The sequence below is a fragment of the Protopterus annectens genome, chromosome 4.part0 (genome assembly GCF_019279795.1).
Source record: "Protopterus annectens isolate FY-2018-M chromosome 4.part0, PAN1.0, whole genome shotgun sequence".
NCBI classification, from domain to species: Eukaryota; Metazoa; Chordata; order Ceratodontiformes; family Protopteridae; genus Protopterus; species Protopterus annectens.
Window position 1 is genome coordinate 1,331,674,237 of NC_056733.1, and position 18,692 is coordinate 1,331,692,928.

The 18,692-nt window shown below is 38.3% G+C and overlaps 1 protein-coding gene across 1 annotated transcript in view; it reads right to left on the minus strand.

Moving 5' to 3' along the window:
* Positions 1–18,692, minus strand: part of RAD50 (RAD50 double strand break repair protein) — a gene marked incomplete in the record, with an annotated part of 1,663,481 nt that overhangs the window by 1,002,082 nt on the left and 642,707 nt on the right. The window contains 1 exon segment of the mRNA XM_044069198.1: positions 1,416–1,609. Within this exon segment, the coding sequence (XP_043925133.1) occupies positions 1,416–1,609 (194 nt within the window).

The following is an 18,692-nucleotide window of genomic DNA, read 5'->3' on the forward strand; positions in this document are numbered from 1 at the left end:
TTGCTATTGGTGGTTACTAATTTTATTGCCCTTCTCTTACTGTTTATATTTCTTTCCTAATATTGTGGACTTCTTTTCTGAAGAAGTTCTTATACAATAAAGAACTAAAGCGCGCTCAAATATCAGTTTTGTTTATCTTTGTGGTTTTTGAATTTTTATTTTTGCTGCTGACGTTTTTGTTTGTATATATATATATATATATATATATATATATATATATATACATACATTATATATATACATATATATACATATATAGATAATGTGTGTGTGTGTGTGTATAAAAACTGAAAAAATAAGCTCTGGTTTCAGCTTTCACTGGAATGTGAGCACAGCACACTGGATTGTTCTCATTTCCTTTAGGACTATTTACTGCTTTCTCTACTTCCAGATACAGGAATCATAGACTCAAAACTGGTGAAAGAGGGCAAGCCCACATGCAGTATGATAAATCTATTGTCAGGTTCTGGTATGGCTCTACCAGGAAAAATGGTTTCTGGAGATTCATGATAATATTCCATGAATACTGCAGGAGTCAAAAGCAAAACCTGGTCCACAGGCTGCACAGACTAAAGCCATAGACTATACTGACAACAATGTATCTTTCATGTGTGTAATAGGACACTTGATACCAAGAGAGCAGAGGAGGATATATACCTCAGTATCTCAAAGGAGGTCCCTACACAAACGTGTCTTTGATATGAAGAAGACAGAAAGTAGTCAGTTCCATGAAACTCAGGGATAAAGTTCTTACTATGCTGTCAGTGATAGTTTGTGTAGTGGCTCAGGTTCTTGTAGGAGGTGGGAGACAGGACACGGTTGGAAGTGGCTACTGCAGGATCACCCATGCCTGGGAGGGGAACGAGGGTGCTCTACCTCACCCTAGTCACAAATGTGACATCTAGTAGGATCACTAGGGGTTAAACAGAGAAATCTAAACCAGCAAAGTCTGCACTGTCGTGGTGCTTAGCACCAGTAAAGGTGAGGGGGATCGAGCTCCTGGAGGCATACTTCCTCTTGGTGGAGGGGGACAGCAGCAGTAGGTTTGGAGGAAATGCGAAGGGGGAGGAAGGTGCTCTCAATGAGGAATGGGTAAGCCACCTCACAAGACCAGGAAGCTGGCCTTCTCCCCACTGCCTTATTCTTAACAGGTAACAGTAGGGCTAATCGGGATTTCCAAGTGAAGACAAATGGGCCATAGGGTCTCTTACCTAGCCTAGGAATACATGACTCCTCTGTCCCTAGAACAAATGGATCTATTAGGTGTCAGTACTGCAGCCATCAGCCAAGTTCCTAAAAGGGAGCAAGAGTAAACAAATATCTACTTCAGTCATACTTAACACATTCATTGAGGGTTAGATTAGATGCACAGCAGGATTTCTAAATGTGCAAAATAATCAGTGCAGATATTTTACCCTTATCTCTCTCTGCAATGACTGTATTTCAGTGGCCAAATCTACACTCTGCTCCTCCAGCTGCTGACGACGTTGCATGTTACTAGCGATTTGCAGTTTCTCTGACCGAAGCTCATTCACAATACTTTTCAAAGACTGAATTTCTTCTTGTTGGTCTTGCATCAGTTTACGTTTGAAATCGATTTTACCAGAAACTGTTAAAAAAAATAAAACCCAAGGGGATATTAGTGCTCATACTTTACACATTAAATACAATAATTAGTAAATCAAAATATGTACTTTAGCATCATGAAGAGAGATCTGCAACATTTATTAAAAATCAGATTACATCTGCGCACAGCTTTTCTGGAAGCGAGGCACTATTTTTTTTTCCTTAGGATGCAGCAGCTGGTTTCAAAATGGTCACACAACTTTTTTGAAAGTGAACAATGGTGTTAATACAGGTAATGTGAAGGGATTTACAGCTGCAAAACAATTACTAAACTTTCCTGTGTTGTACATTTTCAAAAGCATAGGTTCATAGGATGATACTAGGCTATCTGCCCTAGGGCATTTATAAGCCTAGCCAGAGTGTGTTTGGCTTTCACCACCCTTTTAGATTAGTTGACTGTGCCTCTGTATAGTAGGTCACAGAAGATAGCCCTTTTAAGGTTAGTTTACTGTGTCTAGTAGGGACACAGAAGAGATCCCAGGGGTAAATCTACGATCTCCCCTCCACTCGTCAAGATTTCTCTTGAAGAGGGTCATTGAGGGGGTCTGCCTAACATGGATTGGGATTTTGTTCCAGAGTGAGGGGAGCCTTTGGGATATGAATCTGTCCCTCCAGCATGTCCTATTGATTTCTGTGCTGAGGTTTAAGTCCCTGGAGCGTGTAGCTCTAAGGGATTTGGATTTCCTGAGGTGGAGCATGTCCATTAATTCTGGGTTGGACATGGCTTTACACGTCAGGCACAGATCACCTCTGAGTAGGTAGTAAGCAACTGAGAAGAGCTGTAGTTTCTTTAGCCTAACTGCGCAGGGCATCTGTTTGAGTCCCTTGATCCTCTTGATGAGGTACTTTTGCGGTCTTTCCAGTTACAGTGGGTGTCGGGTAAGGTAAATCCCAAATGGGGCACTGTATTCAATTATGGGCCTGATGAGTGATGAGTACAGGGGTACAATGACCTCTCTTGATCTAGATGTGAACCCTTTTGTAATAAGGTGGGCTATATAGAAGGTCTTTCTAACCACTTTGGCAACGTGATTGTCAAAGGAGAAATTGCTATCTACTTGAGTCCCCAAATCCCTAATTACTTCTTCCGTACTTAATGGATTACCATGTATGTGGTAATTTGTGGGCACTTTGTTTTTCCCAAACGGGATGACTATGCACTTTTTGGCATTTAGCTTTAGGCCATGACTCTGGCACCAGTTACCCGTCTCTGTGAGACCCTTTTGGAGGATGCTTGTGTCAGTCGGCGAGTCGATTATGGCAACCAGTTTGCAGTCATCTGCGAACTTGGTCAGCCATAGTCCTCCCGTGTTAGCCTATGCCTCAGAGAAATATATACCGAACAAGAGAGGTCCCAGGACTGAGCCTTGTGGGATGCCACTTGTAACTGGTTTAGAGTCTGACATGGCACCTGCAATTCTGACCATGTGGGTTCTATCCCTGAGCCAGTTTGCAACCCATCTTGTGACATAGGGGTTGGTATTTAAGCTGGTGAGCTTATTTATGATGCCCGAGTGGGGTATTACAAGGTCCAGGTAGGCTGTGTGGACTACCTTCCCTTCATCTATGGCCTTGGTGACTGTTTCAAAGAAGTCGACCAGGTTCAAGAGGCAAGATCTGCCCTTAACAAAGCTGAATTGGGTAGGATCCAGTGTTTGGAGGTTCCCAATGTCTTTGTTTATGAGTTCCATGATGATGCGCTCCATAGCTTTGCAAACCAGGCTAGTCAGGCTTATAGGGCGATAGTTTCCGGGGTCTGTTGTGGCACCACCTTTGTGGAGTGGGACCACTGCTGCTGTACCATTCCTTGAGTACATATCCTGTAGTAAGGCAGAGATTGAACAGTGACTTTATGTGAGGGTTCAGTTCTTCTTGGAGCTTGTGTAAGATGCAGCCCGTGACACCGTCTGGTCCCATTGATGCTGTGTTTTTTGCTTTGGAGATGGCAGCTCTCACCTGTGCATTTATGATGTCACGGAGGCTACACTCTGTTGGGATAGACATTTGCTCTTTTGGGAGGGAAGGGGGGGGGGGAGTTTGCACTGAACCTGTTTGCCAGGATGTTGGCAATGTCTGTGGGTTCAGTGTATTTTTTGTCATTTTGCACTAACTCAGAGCATATCCGGGAGTTGCCACCCAGGTTCCTGACATAACTAAAGAAGGCCTTGTGATTGTCTTTAGCGTATTGTGCAATTTTTCTTTCGAAGCTGGCCTTAGATGATTTTATGAGGGATCGTAGTTTCTTGCTAGTACTGATCAGAGATGCCTTCCCTTTTTGGGATTTTGCTCTATCATGTAGTAGCTTCCGCCTACTGTTGTATATCTTATTTATGGCTGGGGTCCACCAGACAGGTCTCCTGCCTTTGGAGGAGTGAGTCTTGGTTTTATTTGGGATAGCACGATCCATGCATTCCTGTAGGTGTCCACAGAATGCGTTTGTAAAGGATTCTGCAGTTTGGGTCGTATTTTCCACTGGCCCGGTGGCTTTGAAGGATTCCACCTCGGTTTTGAAAAGTGTGAAGTTTGCTTTTGAAAAGTTCTTCACCGTGGTTTCCTTGGCTGGGGGTGGGGAGGGATATGGATGTCCAGTGAGATTAATTTATGGTCAGATCTTACCAATGAGGGGTAATCCTCTGGTATGGAACATAGAGTCCCCATGTTGGTGATGATCAGGTCCAATATGTTTTCCCCTCTTGTGGGAGTGGTGACCAGTTGTTCCATAGCATTTGAGTTTATAAATTCTAGGAACTGTTGGGCGAGGGTGTTGGGGCTTGAGTAGTGCTCCCAGTCTATGTTTGGGTAGTTGAAGTCACCCAATATAATGGTGTTTGGAGAGACCTTCATATTCTCCAGTGTCCTCAGAAAAGCCGAGTGGGGTTCCTGAGTTTGGGAAGGTGGTCTGTAGCAGGCTACAAACTGAAAGGCAGTTTTGCCCACTGTCAGTTGCACATGGATGGTCTCCGATGCTTCGTGCAGTGCCACTAACCTGGAGGTGTCGGTATCTTTAATGAATATGGATACTCCCCCCACCTTTTTTGGTTCGATCCGGGTTTTGGGGCCAAAAAGCATGGTATGAGGTACAACCTGGTAGTGCTGGGGTGCTCTCGGGAGCTTTGAACCAGGTTTCTGTTACTGCACAGATATCGATATTCTCCATACTGAGGAGAGCCTCGAGTGCATGCATCTTGAGGTTTAGACTTCTGGCGTTGAGCAGCATTACCCTTAGTTTCTTTTTCCTTGTGTTGTCTATGAAGGTGGGTTTGTCTTTTGAGCCTTGCCTAAAAAAGGCACTATGGGGGTGGCAAGAGCCTTAGCCAGTATTTGAAAGCCCAGGGGTGACAGGTGCAAGCCATCCCTAGCGAAGCAACGTGGTTTGTCGAGCATGTCATCCCAGGCTGACAAACACTGGATACCCTTTGAATGACACCAATACTTTAGCCAATTGTTAAAATTGATCATTTTGTCTTTATACTGCGGCATCATTCTTGGTGAGGGTAAGATGTTACTCAAGGTCAGGTTCATACCGGCCTGGGCTACATGATCAGAGAGCTCCTCTATGTCTCTTTTCATGTAGTCCAGGGAGGTACGTCTCAGGTCATTCACACCAGCATGGACAATGACGGAGTCACATTTGTACTTGCTTTGGAGTGACCCAAGTGCTTGTGTTATGTGGTGGATCCTGGCACCCGACAGGCAGCTTACAGTGACCTTCTCCTTGTTCAGCCTGGTGAGTGGGACGTCAGTGTGTCTGACAATAGAGTCACCTATTACAAGTGTATTAGGTGTGTTGTTTAGCCTTAAGGGCTGTGACTGTGTGGCACACTGACTTTGTGAACTATGTGATACGTGGGTATTGTTGTGGGGTAGCGGTTGCTTGGATGTCTGCTTTGGAGGTCTCTGCTGCTTGGGCAGATTTTTATTTAGAGCCTCTGAGTATGTTTTTGTGCGTTTATGTGTTTGGTTTGCTGTTGCAATAGGTCTATGTGAGACTGGATTTGTTGTGTGTGTGGTTACCTTCTCCTCCTGACTGCACCAGTACTGGGTTGAGAGAGCTCAGCCTCCAGTTTGGCTATATAGTTGCATCTCTCACATATATTTGAGCTTGTTGGGAGGAGGAGTGGGTGGTCTGTGTACAAAAGGCAGTTGTAACATTGCCTCAAGATTCCCAGATTCACCAGCTGGACTGGAGAGCAAACCCAAACTGACGTTTGGACATGCCAGAATAGTATAAGGAACTACTTTTTGACTGATCAAAAAGGACCAAAAGGGAGCCAAGTACTTAAAGGGAGTATAAGAGGGTGTAGTGCTTTAGTTTATTAGTACTTACTTATAAGATTACCTATACGAGCAAATGCAGGGCTTTAGAATGAAAATAGAGTGCTTACTTTGAGATTTAGAACAGTTCTAAGGGAAAAAGTGAAGAGCAGACTTTGTGGAACTGGGAATAGTTTAAACCCGTTTAAGCGGCACTGCCCGATGCTGCGCTATGCGCAAAACCTCGCAAATGCGAGTTTTAAAGCAGGGAAACTGAAAGAGAGAAGAATTGACCCAAAACGGCCAATAAGCTACTAGTTTCAGGGCTGAGACCACTCCTCCAGGGACAGATAGGCAGCTCAAAGCTCCCCACTCTCACTGGTGAACAGAGAAGCTTCCTCCTATTCAAGTAAGGATATGGGCAACACAGGAAACTATACCACAGTCTGGAATTCAGCAAAACCTGAAATCTGGACTAATCTAGTTCAGCAAAGGCGGGAAAAGAGAATTTTTTTTTTTGTTTGTTTTTTCAGGAAACAGCAGAAAAACACACATAAAACACTGTAAATGCTATAAACATGCTAGTGCACTTTAGTGTGTAGCCTACAACAGTTATACAATACAAAAATGACTTAAATTGATATAAAGCAAGTGCAAAAACTGCAAAAAGCAGAACGCAATTTAAACTTTTTAAAGCACAGATCAGTTAGAAATTCACTGTTTAGGCGGAAAAAGGCAGTAGGAGCAATAAAAACAGAGAAAAAAAATACTTAAATCTGGAAAAGTCTCCCTTGGGTCTCTCTATTGCCTGTATCACTCTGCAGGACAGCACGAGGAGCTGTGCGGAGTTGTATACTGGCACAAATGCGGGTTTTAAAGCAGGGAAACTGAAAGAGATAGGAATTGACCCAAAACGGCCAATAAACTACTAGTTTCAGGGCCGAGACCACTCCTCCAGGGACAGATAGGCTGCTCAAAGCTCCCCACTCTCACTGGTGAACAGAGAAGCTTCCTCCTATCCAAATAAGGATATGGGCAACACAGGAAACTATACCACAGTCCGGAATTCAGCAAAACCTGAAATCTGGACTAATCTAGTTCAGCCAAAGGCGGGAAAAGAGAATTTTTTTTGTTTTTTTCAGTCAGATGTTAGTGGTACTCAAATGCTTCAGAACATAAATTTTGTAATTTGAGGTTCTTGGCTCTTTCATTCACACTGCACCCATTATAGGTCACTAGAACTTCATCCAATAATTACTACCATCCTAGGGCACAGAACTGGCAAAAAAAAAAAAAAAAAAAACAACACACACACGTGTGTATGTGCTGGCAATCTTGTTCTAAAATAGACTATACTTCTCCACCAGAACTCGCCCCCCCCCCTTTTCTCAGAATATACTACCAACCTGTTATTCACATTCTACTTTCGTTGTTCTACCTACTCCCTCAATGCAGCACCTAACTACGTGTTTTTTCTGCCTCACCCACCTGCTAGCCCCAATTAATCATAATTGTTTTATGCTATATCGCGATCTTTCACTTCTATAATTTAGCTCCTTCCATTCAAAAAATGCAATCCTAACTCTCAAATGCAATAAAATTTCTCTGGTTCAATAATGCTTTTCTCTCTTTTTACATATATTTCTGCTCCTACCTGAACTCCTCACTCACGGATTGTTTTTTTAATCTGAACCAGTCCATGCTTGGTGTAGTCCCCGCTCCAGTCACCTTTCCTCCAAAACTGTCCTATTAGCTCTGTCTTCCTGTTGTCAAAAGAAGCGCATCTTATAGATTTGTCTTACTCTACCTCCCTACTCTCTATACTATTACTTTTAGTTCTACTTCCTACTATAAATTTTAGCATCCTACTCTACTTGCACTACCTTCCAAACCAATTCACCTTCCCACTTTTTCTGTCTTAAAAAATGATGCTTCTCCTAACTACAGCTCTTCTTGTTTTCCTGTCTCTATCTTCTATCATCATACCTTAACGTACATAATCCCTGCCCCTACACTTTGCTACCCACATACTCACCCCTCAACTTCTCATAAATGCCATATTGCTCCAGCTCTATCCTTTCAAATGACATCTACCTTCATAAAATAAAAATATTCCATCAGACCAACCTATCTCCCCAAATCAGGCCAAAATATTTATTTTTTATCCTAATCTATTCAAGTTCAAAACTCCCTGTTCTAAACATAATTCTCAGGAGATATACACCCCAATCCAGGACCTACCTCCAGCTCCTCTCTCCCTACCCATCCCATACCCCTCACCCTCTCACCTCCACTCCTCTCCTTTCAGACTTACAACTCCATATCTACTAGAAACTTAACTTTACTTTCTCTCAGCATTCAAAGTATTCTAAACAAAGCCACTGAACTTCACTCCTGGATATCTGTCCACATCCCCGACATCTTCAACATCTCTGAAACCTAGCTAAAACCCCATATATCTGATAGTGAAATCTTACCACTGGCTGCAATATTATTTGCCAGGATAGACTCAAAAAAAAAAGTGGGGGGGGGGGGGTTGGTGTAGATGTTCTGTAGTTAGTTCTCACAGTCTTAAGAAGAAAATACGACAAACGTCCAGTAGAAACACTAAAATGAACCAGCAAACACTTTATTCAAAAACAACTCTTGTCTCTAGCACTTCGGCAACAAGTAGCTTCTAGGAGTACATCATAGCAAAAAAGTTATATCATTTTATACACAAATTAATCAACTACCATCTATCAAACAATAAAATAATTAATTAATTATTCTATTAAAAACATTTAGTACAATAATCACATTGTTCATAAAAAAGCAGTTATATCACAAGTTTCCATGAACATTCAATATTAAGCCTATGATGGCTTTAAGTGTCATATTTTAAAATGTAAATACTTTCTTTATACAACAAATGATTTTTATTTTTAACCTCAGAGTCACCAACACCCCAATTAACTTGTTCTAAGATGCTGGCTTGCAAGGACTCTGGGTTACTTTCACAGTCTAGCCTCTATCTTTCTCATCACCAAATTTCCACCCAGCAGAAGTTCTCATAGTAAACTGCAAACTGAACAATCACACAAAGTTTGCCAATACCATACCCCCAGGTAAACACATCCCTATCCTTGAATACTTTCTCTCCTGGATCTCACAAACTACCTCCTATGAAACTACTTGGCAACATCAACTGGAATGCGCTATCCTCTTTCTCCAAATGATGGCGTTAACTTTTATGGCTTCTCCCAACTAATTACTACCCCCACTCACCTTAACAAAGTTTCTAATACTGGCACTACACTAGACTGTATCCTTACCTCTAACACACCTGTACCAAAACCCCTCCATACTTCTTGATTCCCTAAGTGATCACCTGCCTACCTCTAGCCATAGACATTCCTCCAAACTGCTCAAATCCGAAAAATACAAAGACTGCTGCAAACTTACTATCTTCAACCCCGACTCCTTTAATCATATACTCTTCTCTATTAACTGGTTCTTTCTCCATGTTCTCTCCCTATAAAAAAGCTGTTCTAAAATTTAACAGCATTTTTCTTAACACCCTGAACTCCCTGGCCCCCCATTAGGAAAATTAGAATTAAATCTAACTTTGCTCCCTGGATAACTCAAGACACTCTATCTCTGATGCACAAATGTGATAACACTTGGAAAAACTCGCAAAAAAACAAAATCCCCTCCAATTTTTCAGTGCTACAGACAACTAGGTAATCTAACTAAAAAACAAGCTAACTGCGACAAAAAAATATAATCTACAAGAAAACCCCCTAGTCTAAACCGAAAACCCTCTGTGAGGAAATGGGCTAATTCCCTGTTCCTCACTGAAGCACAACCTCTTTTCCCAATGTCAGTACGTCGCTTGTCAAATAATTGAGTGCACAATGCATCTCGATCATTTCTGCTTGACCTATGTCGATTCACTTGTATGTCTCTTGGAAACCATGAATTCATCCTTCGACACTTCGACTGGCTGCACTTCGTTTAAGTCATGGTAAACCAGATATATATATATATATATATATATATATATATATATTTATACACACACACAAAAAAACTTTATATATATGCCTGTAATTATGATTGTTGCACAGATATTTTAAATTGTGTTTCCTTCCAACAATGTCCCTGGAAAACATCTTCTGTGCTTAAGTCTTTTCTATGCAAAACATGGTTTTATTTCTCCGAGTTTGCAATAGTCCTTATATTACTGTCTTTTTATTCCAGAATACTACTACTTCTGATAACTTCTTCCCTTTATTATTTTATCGACAGATACATTATACTACTGAAACTTTACTCTAAATATATCTTCATTTCTGTTCTCTAAGATGCATCTGATACCGATATGAATGGTCACCACTACAGCCATATACCCGTACACAGTTTTATCTCCCCATCCACCCTCAAGCCATTGAGGAGTCCCAGAGTCTATCCTACACTGTATACTTTAAGCATGAAAAAAAACCTGTCTCCTCCAAAATAAAAATCAGACACACTAAAAATGCAAAAACCTTGAACAATCAAAGATTGGGTTTACCAACTCTATTCATTGGTTGAGAGATGTCCAAATTCTTCATCCACCAAGAGTTCATATTTTGCCCATCCCTCACTAAGTCTATAACATACAGTCAAGACTCTGAGCGCATATCACTACTTTTTTTCTGAAAAAAAAGAAAACAAAAGGTCTCTACCTTTGAATTCTATTCCTATAACATTTGTGGCTTCACGGCTTCAGCAGTTTTGCTTCATAAGTTTTTTTTTTAAATTTATTTATTTAAGGGGGTAAACATCACTTTAAATAATAATACAACAGGACTGGTCTTTGACCCTACACTTAGCATTATTACTGTGCCATCCTGTTTTCTTCATAATGGTCCGCACATTCAGAAGAGAATCCCTGCTCACTACCTCAGCGGGAAATGGAGAGACTATTTAAGCAAGTAGACAATCTAAACAGCTCAAAAGCTTGAGGTGAGTTTTAATTTCTAAAGAGAAAACCAGTTCATTTGGTAGAACCAAGGAAGGAAAACCATACCATGCAAGACAACTTCCAGAGTAGAACTCTCCACACACAAAAAACACCACCCAGCCATACCTCCACAAAATCTCAACATCCACTATCAGAAAAAAAAATCAAAGAAACAAAATAGAAAAAAAAATCCATATCATCCAAGACTGTACTGAAGCAGCACACATACACACACACAAAGCACAAGCACCAAACATACAATCAGACACAACCAGACAGCCAAGAACTCAAAGCCAAAAAATCTCTATACCACCAATACTAAATGGAAAAAAAACATTTTGCAAAGCACATCACTCTTTCATATTAAAGACACAAACGGTCATAAACCCATTCTGAAAGACAGAAAAAGGAAAGAAAAGAATAAAGTAGGAAAAATAGCCATTTAAATTTTTCTTAATAATAAAACACTTTCAAATAATGTCTAAGTAAATATTACTATTTATATTGTTATAAAAATGATATAAAGATAAAAATCAATTTACTTTACTTTTATGCTTAAGCATTAGTATTTTTTTCTTGCCTGTATCAGATATAACTTATTGCTGTAAAATAACAAATGATACCAAGAATATATGATTATAAGCCAATTGAATCAAAGAGAAAAGTAAATTAAAGATGTTTATTTGTCCTTTATTTTTTTTCTTTTTCTTGTCAGTAGTTTTCTATCCATTCATTTCTACCTGGATTTTCAGTGAACTGTTTCTCCAATCCATTTCTTCTGTTTGTTCCAAGATATTGCTGGATTTTAAGGACATAGCTGTTTCCAGACTTTCAAACACTTTAGTACCTTCTGTAAGAAAGACTAAGTCTACCAGGAAATAAAGAGTGCACATTAATGTGTCTTCAGTTGTTTTATCAAAGGAAAAAAAATCTTTTCTTTTTGAAGTCACTGATGAAGAGTAGTCATTTTCAAATCTTATTGTACTGTCATTGAATTTAATCGGTGAATTTGACCAAGCAGTTTTTAATACCAGTTCCTTATCTTTGGTGGAAAAAAATCTCACACTTATGGATATCAGTTTTGTATTTACTTTTTTTGAAGAGAGAGACTACAAGTGACCTGTGAGCTCTTTAGAAACCATATAATAGAGAGACTGTTAAATTTAAAGTCTTGGAGAGCCAAGAAGTGAAGAAATTAACCATATTGTCACCTTCAATTTTTTAAGGTAATCCATAAATACGTACATTATTCCTCCTGGATCTATTTTCAAGATCATCTATTTTATTTAGTAAAGGAGTATTTTTCTTTAATAAAAATTCAATGTTATGTTGTTCTTCTGAAACGTCTCTTTCTATATAATTTAGTGCCTCTTCCATACTGGAGATCTGAGTCTTCTGCTGCATTATTATTTCATGTAGCTGTTCTATTTATTTTGTGCATTTCTCTTTGAAGTTATCTGGTTTATTGTCCATTATATCTAGTTCTATTGACAGGTTTTGAATGCTAGCATGAAGTGATTGTAATTCCTTCTTTTATGACAAGTCCTGTGAGGTAGTTTTGGAATAACTCCTTCTGAAGAATAGTCAGAACCTTTTCTGTTTCAATGTTGACAGGAATTAAAAAATGAGAATATATATATTTCAAGTATAATCTTCCAAAATCTTGAAAAGAAGATCAATAACTTAAAAATTCCTGTCAGAAAAATAACTCAAACAGCAGAGCTGAGAAACCAAGCTGCCAGCTTCTCACCATCTTGGCCATGATCCATCCCTTGTGCTTAAGTTCACAAGCTTTGTTGGTCTGGCATAGGGCATAAGTCATAGAAAACAAGACTTTTCGTTAGTTGACACTAGATATTTTTCTGAGTTAGGAAAGGCATTGAAAATTAATACCTTTGGGCAGATTTGTCTCCCGCATTCCATCTAGCTAATCTTTTTCTTTGTATGTCAACAACATACAAATAATCTCAAAAAAAAATCCCCAAATGGCCAGTGGAATATCTTTAGCAAAATGCAGTAAATATCACTATATAAAATAGTAAGAAAAAAGCCCAGTTATAGTACTTTTGACAATGCTCGGAGTCCACCTGGATGAAATTGACAAATTCCCCACCAGCTGTTTTCGGGGTGGGGGGGGTAAAGATGATATGGGACACTGCCCTTTTTTGCCGGATGACCTAATGATGAGCTTGACATTGGGAAAAGACCCGCCTCATGCAGAAGTCATCCAAAGTTTTACTTATAGCTAATAAGATTTTTCTTGTTCTAATCCTGAATACTATCATAGGGACAGACATGCTGACATTATCTTGTTTCCCTGGAGTGCTATTTTTTCCCATAATGCAATGTGAGGCAGAGATGATGAGTTTACAATAAATCGTGCTGTCTTATTAGATCATAGGCCTATTCCCTTAGAATGGAAGTAGTGAGATATACTGTCATGTTTGAAAATCTTAACGAAAAATGTCGAATGACATAAAGAATCTTTAGCAAAAATGCCCATTAGTTTTTTTGCAGCAACTCTTGCATATTAGTTACTTACAGCTAGAGTACACCAGCTGTGAAAAGAAAAAGCTTTTATAGAGGTATAAATAAGTAACTGAGATGGCATAACCTTTGAAAAATGTGATATTTTGTGAATTACAGGTCCTGTCTTCCTTCCTTGAGTCATTAATAGTGTCCTATTTCCTGGCTTGCAAAGCTTGGCTAATTAGTGAAGTTTCTCTCACTGGTTATTAGGTTTACTCACCTTCAGAACACTAAAGGCTTAGCAGATTTATAAACTCATAGAATTTAGCTTTATTTGACAGCACAGATATGACAGATGAAACAAATTAAGATAAAGAGAGAGACAAATTCCTAAAGAAAATACCATGAGCTTTCATTCGGCCCAACATGGGGTGCACTGAGAAAGCGGAGTAGGATAAGAATGCCATAGAGGAGGAGAAACTTCAGTTGTGCTTTCTTAATTTGTGAAATTAAAGAGGATCATTCTCTTGGAAGGGAAATGTACTCTCAGAAAGGAAATTTATTTAGGGCTCAGAAGTTCTTTAAGGGAAAATAGTAAAATAAGCTATGGATGTGTTCTTAGCGGGTTAATAACTTCTCAAACTATTACTGGGTGCATGTGAGTGTGTCTGTTGCAATAGTGAAGTTGGACAATATGGCTTTCCCCCAGTATGGTGGCATCTCAGTTAGTATATTTAAGTAGTAGAAGGCGTAGCATCCACGTGGGGTGGGGCTTGCTTTCCTGCAAAAACACATTATATATATATATATATATATATATATATATATATATATATATATATATATATATAAACTATACATTTTTTTTAAATGTGTATGCCCTAAGATTGTGTCGCTGAGTAGGCATTGTGCGTAGCTGATTTTTCTGCAGACTTTTTGTTTTTAGGTCTGTGTGTGTTCATTCTGTTTATATATATATATATATATATATATATATATATATATATATATATATGGGTCTAGGACTATTCATTGAAAGCACATTTCACTGAAAGTCAAATGACTGTGCACAAATCACTGAAAGCTCAATTCACTGAAACACATTTCACTGAAAGTTATATATGGCCTTTTCCCCACGGATGTGCGACCCTGGAGTTAGTATATAGTAGGCGGGGTGTGGGGGGCACAGCCCCCCACATATTTTGGATATATATTAAGTTCAGAAAAGAGAAATTTATTGGAATTACAAATATCCATGTATATAGTTCAAAATATTTAAAATAGGTGGGGGGCTAAGCCCCCCACACCCCCCTTTACTATATATACTAACTCCAGGGTCGCACAAAAGTGGGGAAAAGGCCATATATAACTTTCAGTGAAATGTGTTTCAGTGAATTGTGTTTTCAGTGAATTCAGCTTTCAGTGAATTGTGCACAGTCAAATGTGTTTCAGTGAAATGTGCTTTCAGTGAATAGCCCTAGACCCACATATATATATATATATATATATATACGTACTCTGAAACATCAAATATGGCTAAACATTAATCAAAAGCCATAACACTGAAAAAAAAAAAAAACACTTCGCCTGCTAATTATATGCACCAACTCCTATGCTTTACAGAGAGAAAATATGCAAATTTCTCAATACCTACTGTGCACAATCTTGCATGGACTTAACACCAGCAGAAATGATAGACTGAGGTTCGATCACTTCGCTTGTGTTAAATATGTTTGAGATTACTGATGTTCAATTATATGGAGTGGTTTTATATATATATATATATATATATATATATATATATATATATATATATATGTCTGTGTGTGTGTGTGGCTCTACCTCACTTACCCGAACGGTCACATCACCGACTTTTACTTATATATATATATTCACTTTATAATCAAAATACTGAAATCTCAAATTTCAGTATCCCGAGACTATAAAGCTGAACAGTCACAATACCAAAAACCCAAAAGGGCTAAATTAAAAATCGCAACTTTTAAATCAACCCTCCACCACACAAAAAAAAAACACACACCTTCCTCCCCACACTGCAACAAACCAACAAGACACACAGAAACACAACACAAAGACACACACCTACCCTACATATAAGCAGGGACACAAGCCCCCCTGTGCCCCCCATACCCCCGTTACTTATATATACTGACTCCGAGGTCGCACTAACAAGACAAAGACACTAAATCCACCACTACATACTCTATATCCCCCTTGCACAAACACACATCACATACTTACAAACACCACCACTTTCAACATTTACACACTCATACTCTTACCTACCTACCCTAACCTACACATAAAACTTTGCAACACACTCACATACACTCAAACCCCTACGCAAAACCCTTAAAAACAGCACTTACCTGAATCTCGAGACATATCCACACAATGCCAGGCAAACCATATCCCACAGCACACCGCACCTTACCAACACAGTAAATCTAATGTAGCATGCCACCACAACAGCAGATTTGACACTCCGAATTCAAGCAAGTGCAGTTTCGCTCAACTGGATTTTTGGAACTTTCGTCTTCAGATACCGAAATTCGAGATTTCAGTATTTCGAGATAGTAAAGTGCTTTTATACATATATATATATATATATATATATATATATATATATATATATATATATATATATATATATATATGAGAGAGAGAGAAAATATGTAGAGGCAAATTCACTATTTACACATTATTCACATCAACATGGTAGTCTAGAATACAGTTTATATTTCAAGTGATATAACTGAAAAATTAGATAAAGTTAAAGTTGTCACATGACCTTTATCTGATCATAATGCAATTATGTCTGAACTAAAAATGCATGCAAAACAATGTGCTTCTACTGGTAGAATTTCATCATATATTACTAACCTGAAAGAGTTTAAGAATTTTATAAGTAAATTCAATCCTTTATAAATATAAATCTAACTGAAGATATATCAGAGGATATGTGTGGGATTCTTTAAGCATATCTATATGGCAAAGGTCTATCCTAGTATATTAATAAAAATGGAATAAGGAATTAGAGCTACAAATGAAAACTGATAAACTAAAATTATATTTCCAAAAAGGTAGCAAAAACTTAGCAAAAGAACTTGATGAGGTGAATAAAAAATATTTAGAAACATTACATCATATAACTATGATTAATTTAGAGAAGATTCAAATGAGTTCTTTTTCTATGAATCATAAAAAAATAGATAGCAAAAGTACGAAGACCACCGATAAATCTAACCAGATAAATGAAGTTTATATTTCTGGAACTAGGAAAAAGGTTTCAAATTTAGAAAGCATTTTAGAGGCATTTAAAATACATTTAATTCAATTAATTTATATGGTCCGGTAACAGAACCACAAAGTACAATACAATCTTTTTTTATGAAACATATCAAAAAATGGTTAACAGAAGATCAGATAAAATGAATAGATAAACCAATTTTAATGTCAGGGGTGAAATCTCAAATTAATAAATTAAAATTAAGCAAAGCACTTGGAACTGACAGTATTATTCCAGAGATGTATAAATTATCACCTAAGGAAGCATTGTTCATATTAAGAGTTTTTACATTAGCTAAGGAAACAAAAAATATTTCATCATGGAAATATACATTAATTTCTCCTTTTCTAAAGTTGGAAAAGAATGCTCATCTTACAGACCAATATCCATATTAAATGCTGATTGTAAGATTTTTATGGCCATACAAGCTATCTTAACAGTTTCTATCTTTACTGATTTATGAAGACCACACTGGCTTCATACCGAACAGAACACACATAACAATATTAAGACAGCACTTACAATAACTGGCTATGTTAATAATACAAAAATAAGTTCGACTCTAGTACGTCTAGGCATAAACAGTGCTACTGACTCAGTACACTGGTATTATTTACTGCTGTTTTTTCACAAGATTTTATAAAGTTAATTAGATTACTATATGAAAATTATTTGGCTTTTAAAAAGATAGGATTGTACACATCTAGACCAATTACAATTACTAAGAGTACTAAGCAAGGATGTCTTTTGTCTCCATTATTATTTGCTCTGGTCACAGAACCACTTGTGAATTGTTGCAGATCAAATGTTAATGCCAAAGGTATACACATTAGTAATCATTTAATTTAGAAAATTCAGTTGTTTGCAGATGAGGTTCTGTTAACTCTAACTGATTATAGTTGCTCATTAAATGCTTTATTTGAGACAATGCAACTTTTCCAAAAGATTTCTGGCCTTAAATTTAATGATAATAAAACTAAGATATTACGTATAAATTGCAACAAGAAAAACATGGATAAGAAGTTTTCTAAATATATTGTTCTACATAACAAAATTAAGTATCTAGGGATTACATTATCAAATGATATTAATGAAACATTAATAATTAATTACACCAACATTTTCAATAAAATTAAATATGTTAAGGATAGAGGGAATATATTTTTATGGAAGATAGTTTTTTCTTAATCAAAATGCTTATTTTCCCTCATTTTTTTTTATCTTATACAAGTTATTTCTCTTCCTTTTCTAGTGAATGTATACATCAAATCAATAAATCAATGTTAAACTTTTTATGGTATCCCAATAAGCCTAGAATAGCATTAAATCATCATCTAAAAGATTGGAGGATGTCTGTGTCAGCCGGAGAGTCAATTATAGCCCCTAGTTTGCAGTCGTCTGCAAACTTCGTCAGCCATAGTCCTCCGGTGCTTGTCTGTACCTCTGAGAAGGAACAGGAGGGGTCCTAGGACTGAGCCCTGGGGAACTCCACTTGTAACCGCTTTAGAGTCAGACCTAGCTCCCGCAACTCTTACCATGTGGGTTCTGTCTGTGAGCCAGTTGGCAACCCATCTCGTGATGTAGGAGTTTATGTTCAGGCTGGTGAGCTTGTCTATAATACCTGAGTGGGGTATGGTGTCGAAGGCCTTTGCAAGGTTTAAGTAGGCTGTGTGGACCACTTTTCCCTCCTCTATAGCCTTGGTAACTGTCTCAAGTCCACCAGGTTTAGGAGGCATGATCTGCCCTTGACAAAGCCGAACTGGGTAGGGTCACGTGTTTGGAGGTTTCCAATGTCTCTGTTAATGAGATCCATGATGATGCGCTCCATAGCTTTGCAGACCAAGCTAGTCAGGCTTATAGGGCGATAGTTCCCAGGGTCCGTTGTGGCTCCACCTTTGTGGAGTGGAATAACCGTTGCTGTGCACCACTCTGTGGGCATGTAGTCTGTGGAGAGGCTGAGTTTAAACAGTGTGTTTAGGTGAGGGGTTAGTTCATCTTTGCGCTTGTGTAGGATGCAGCCTGGGACACCGTCCGGTCCCATTGATG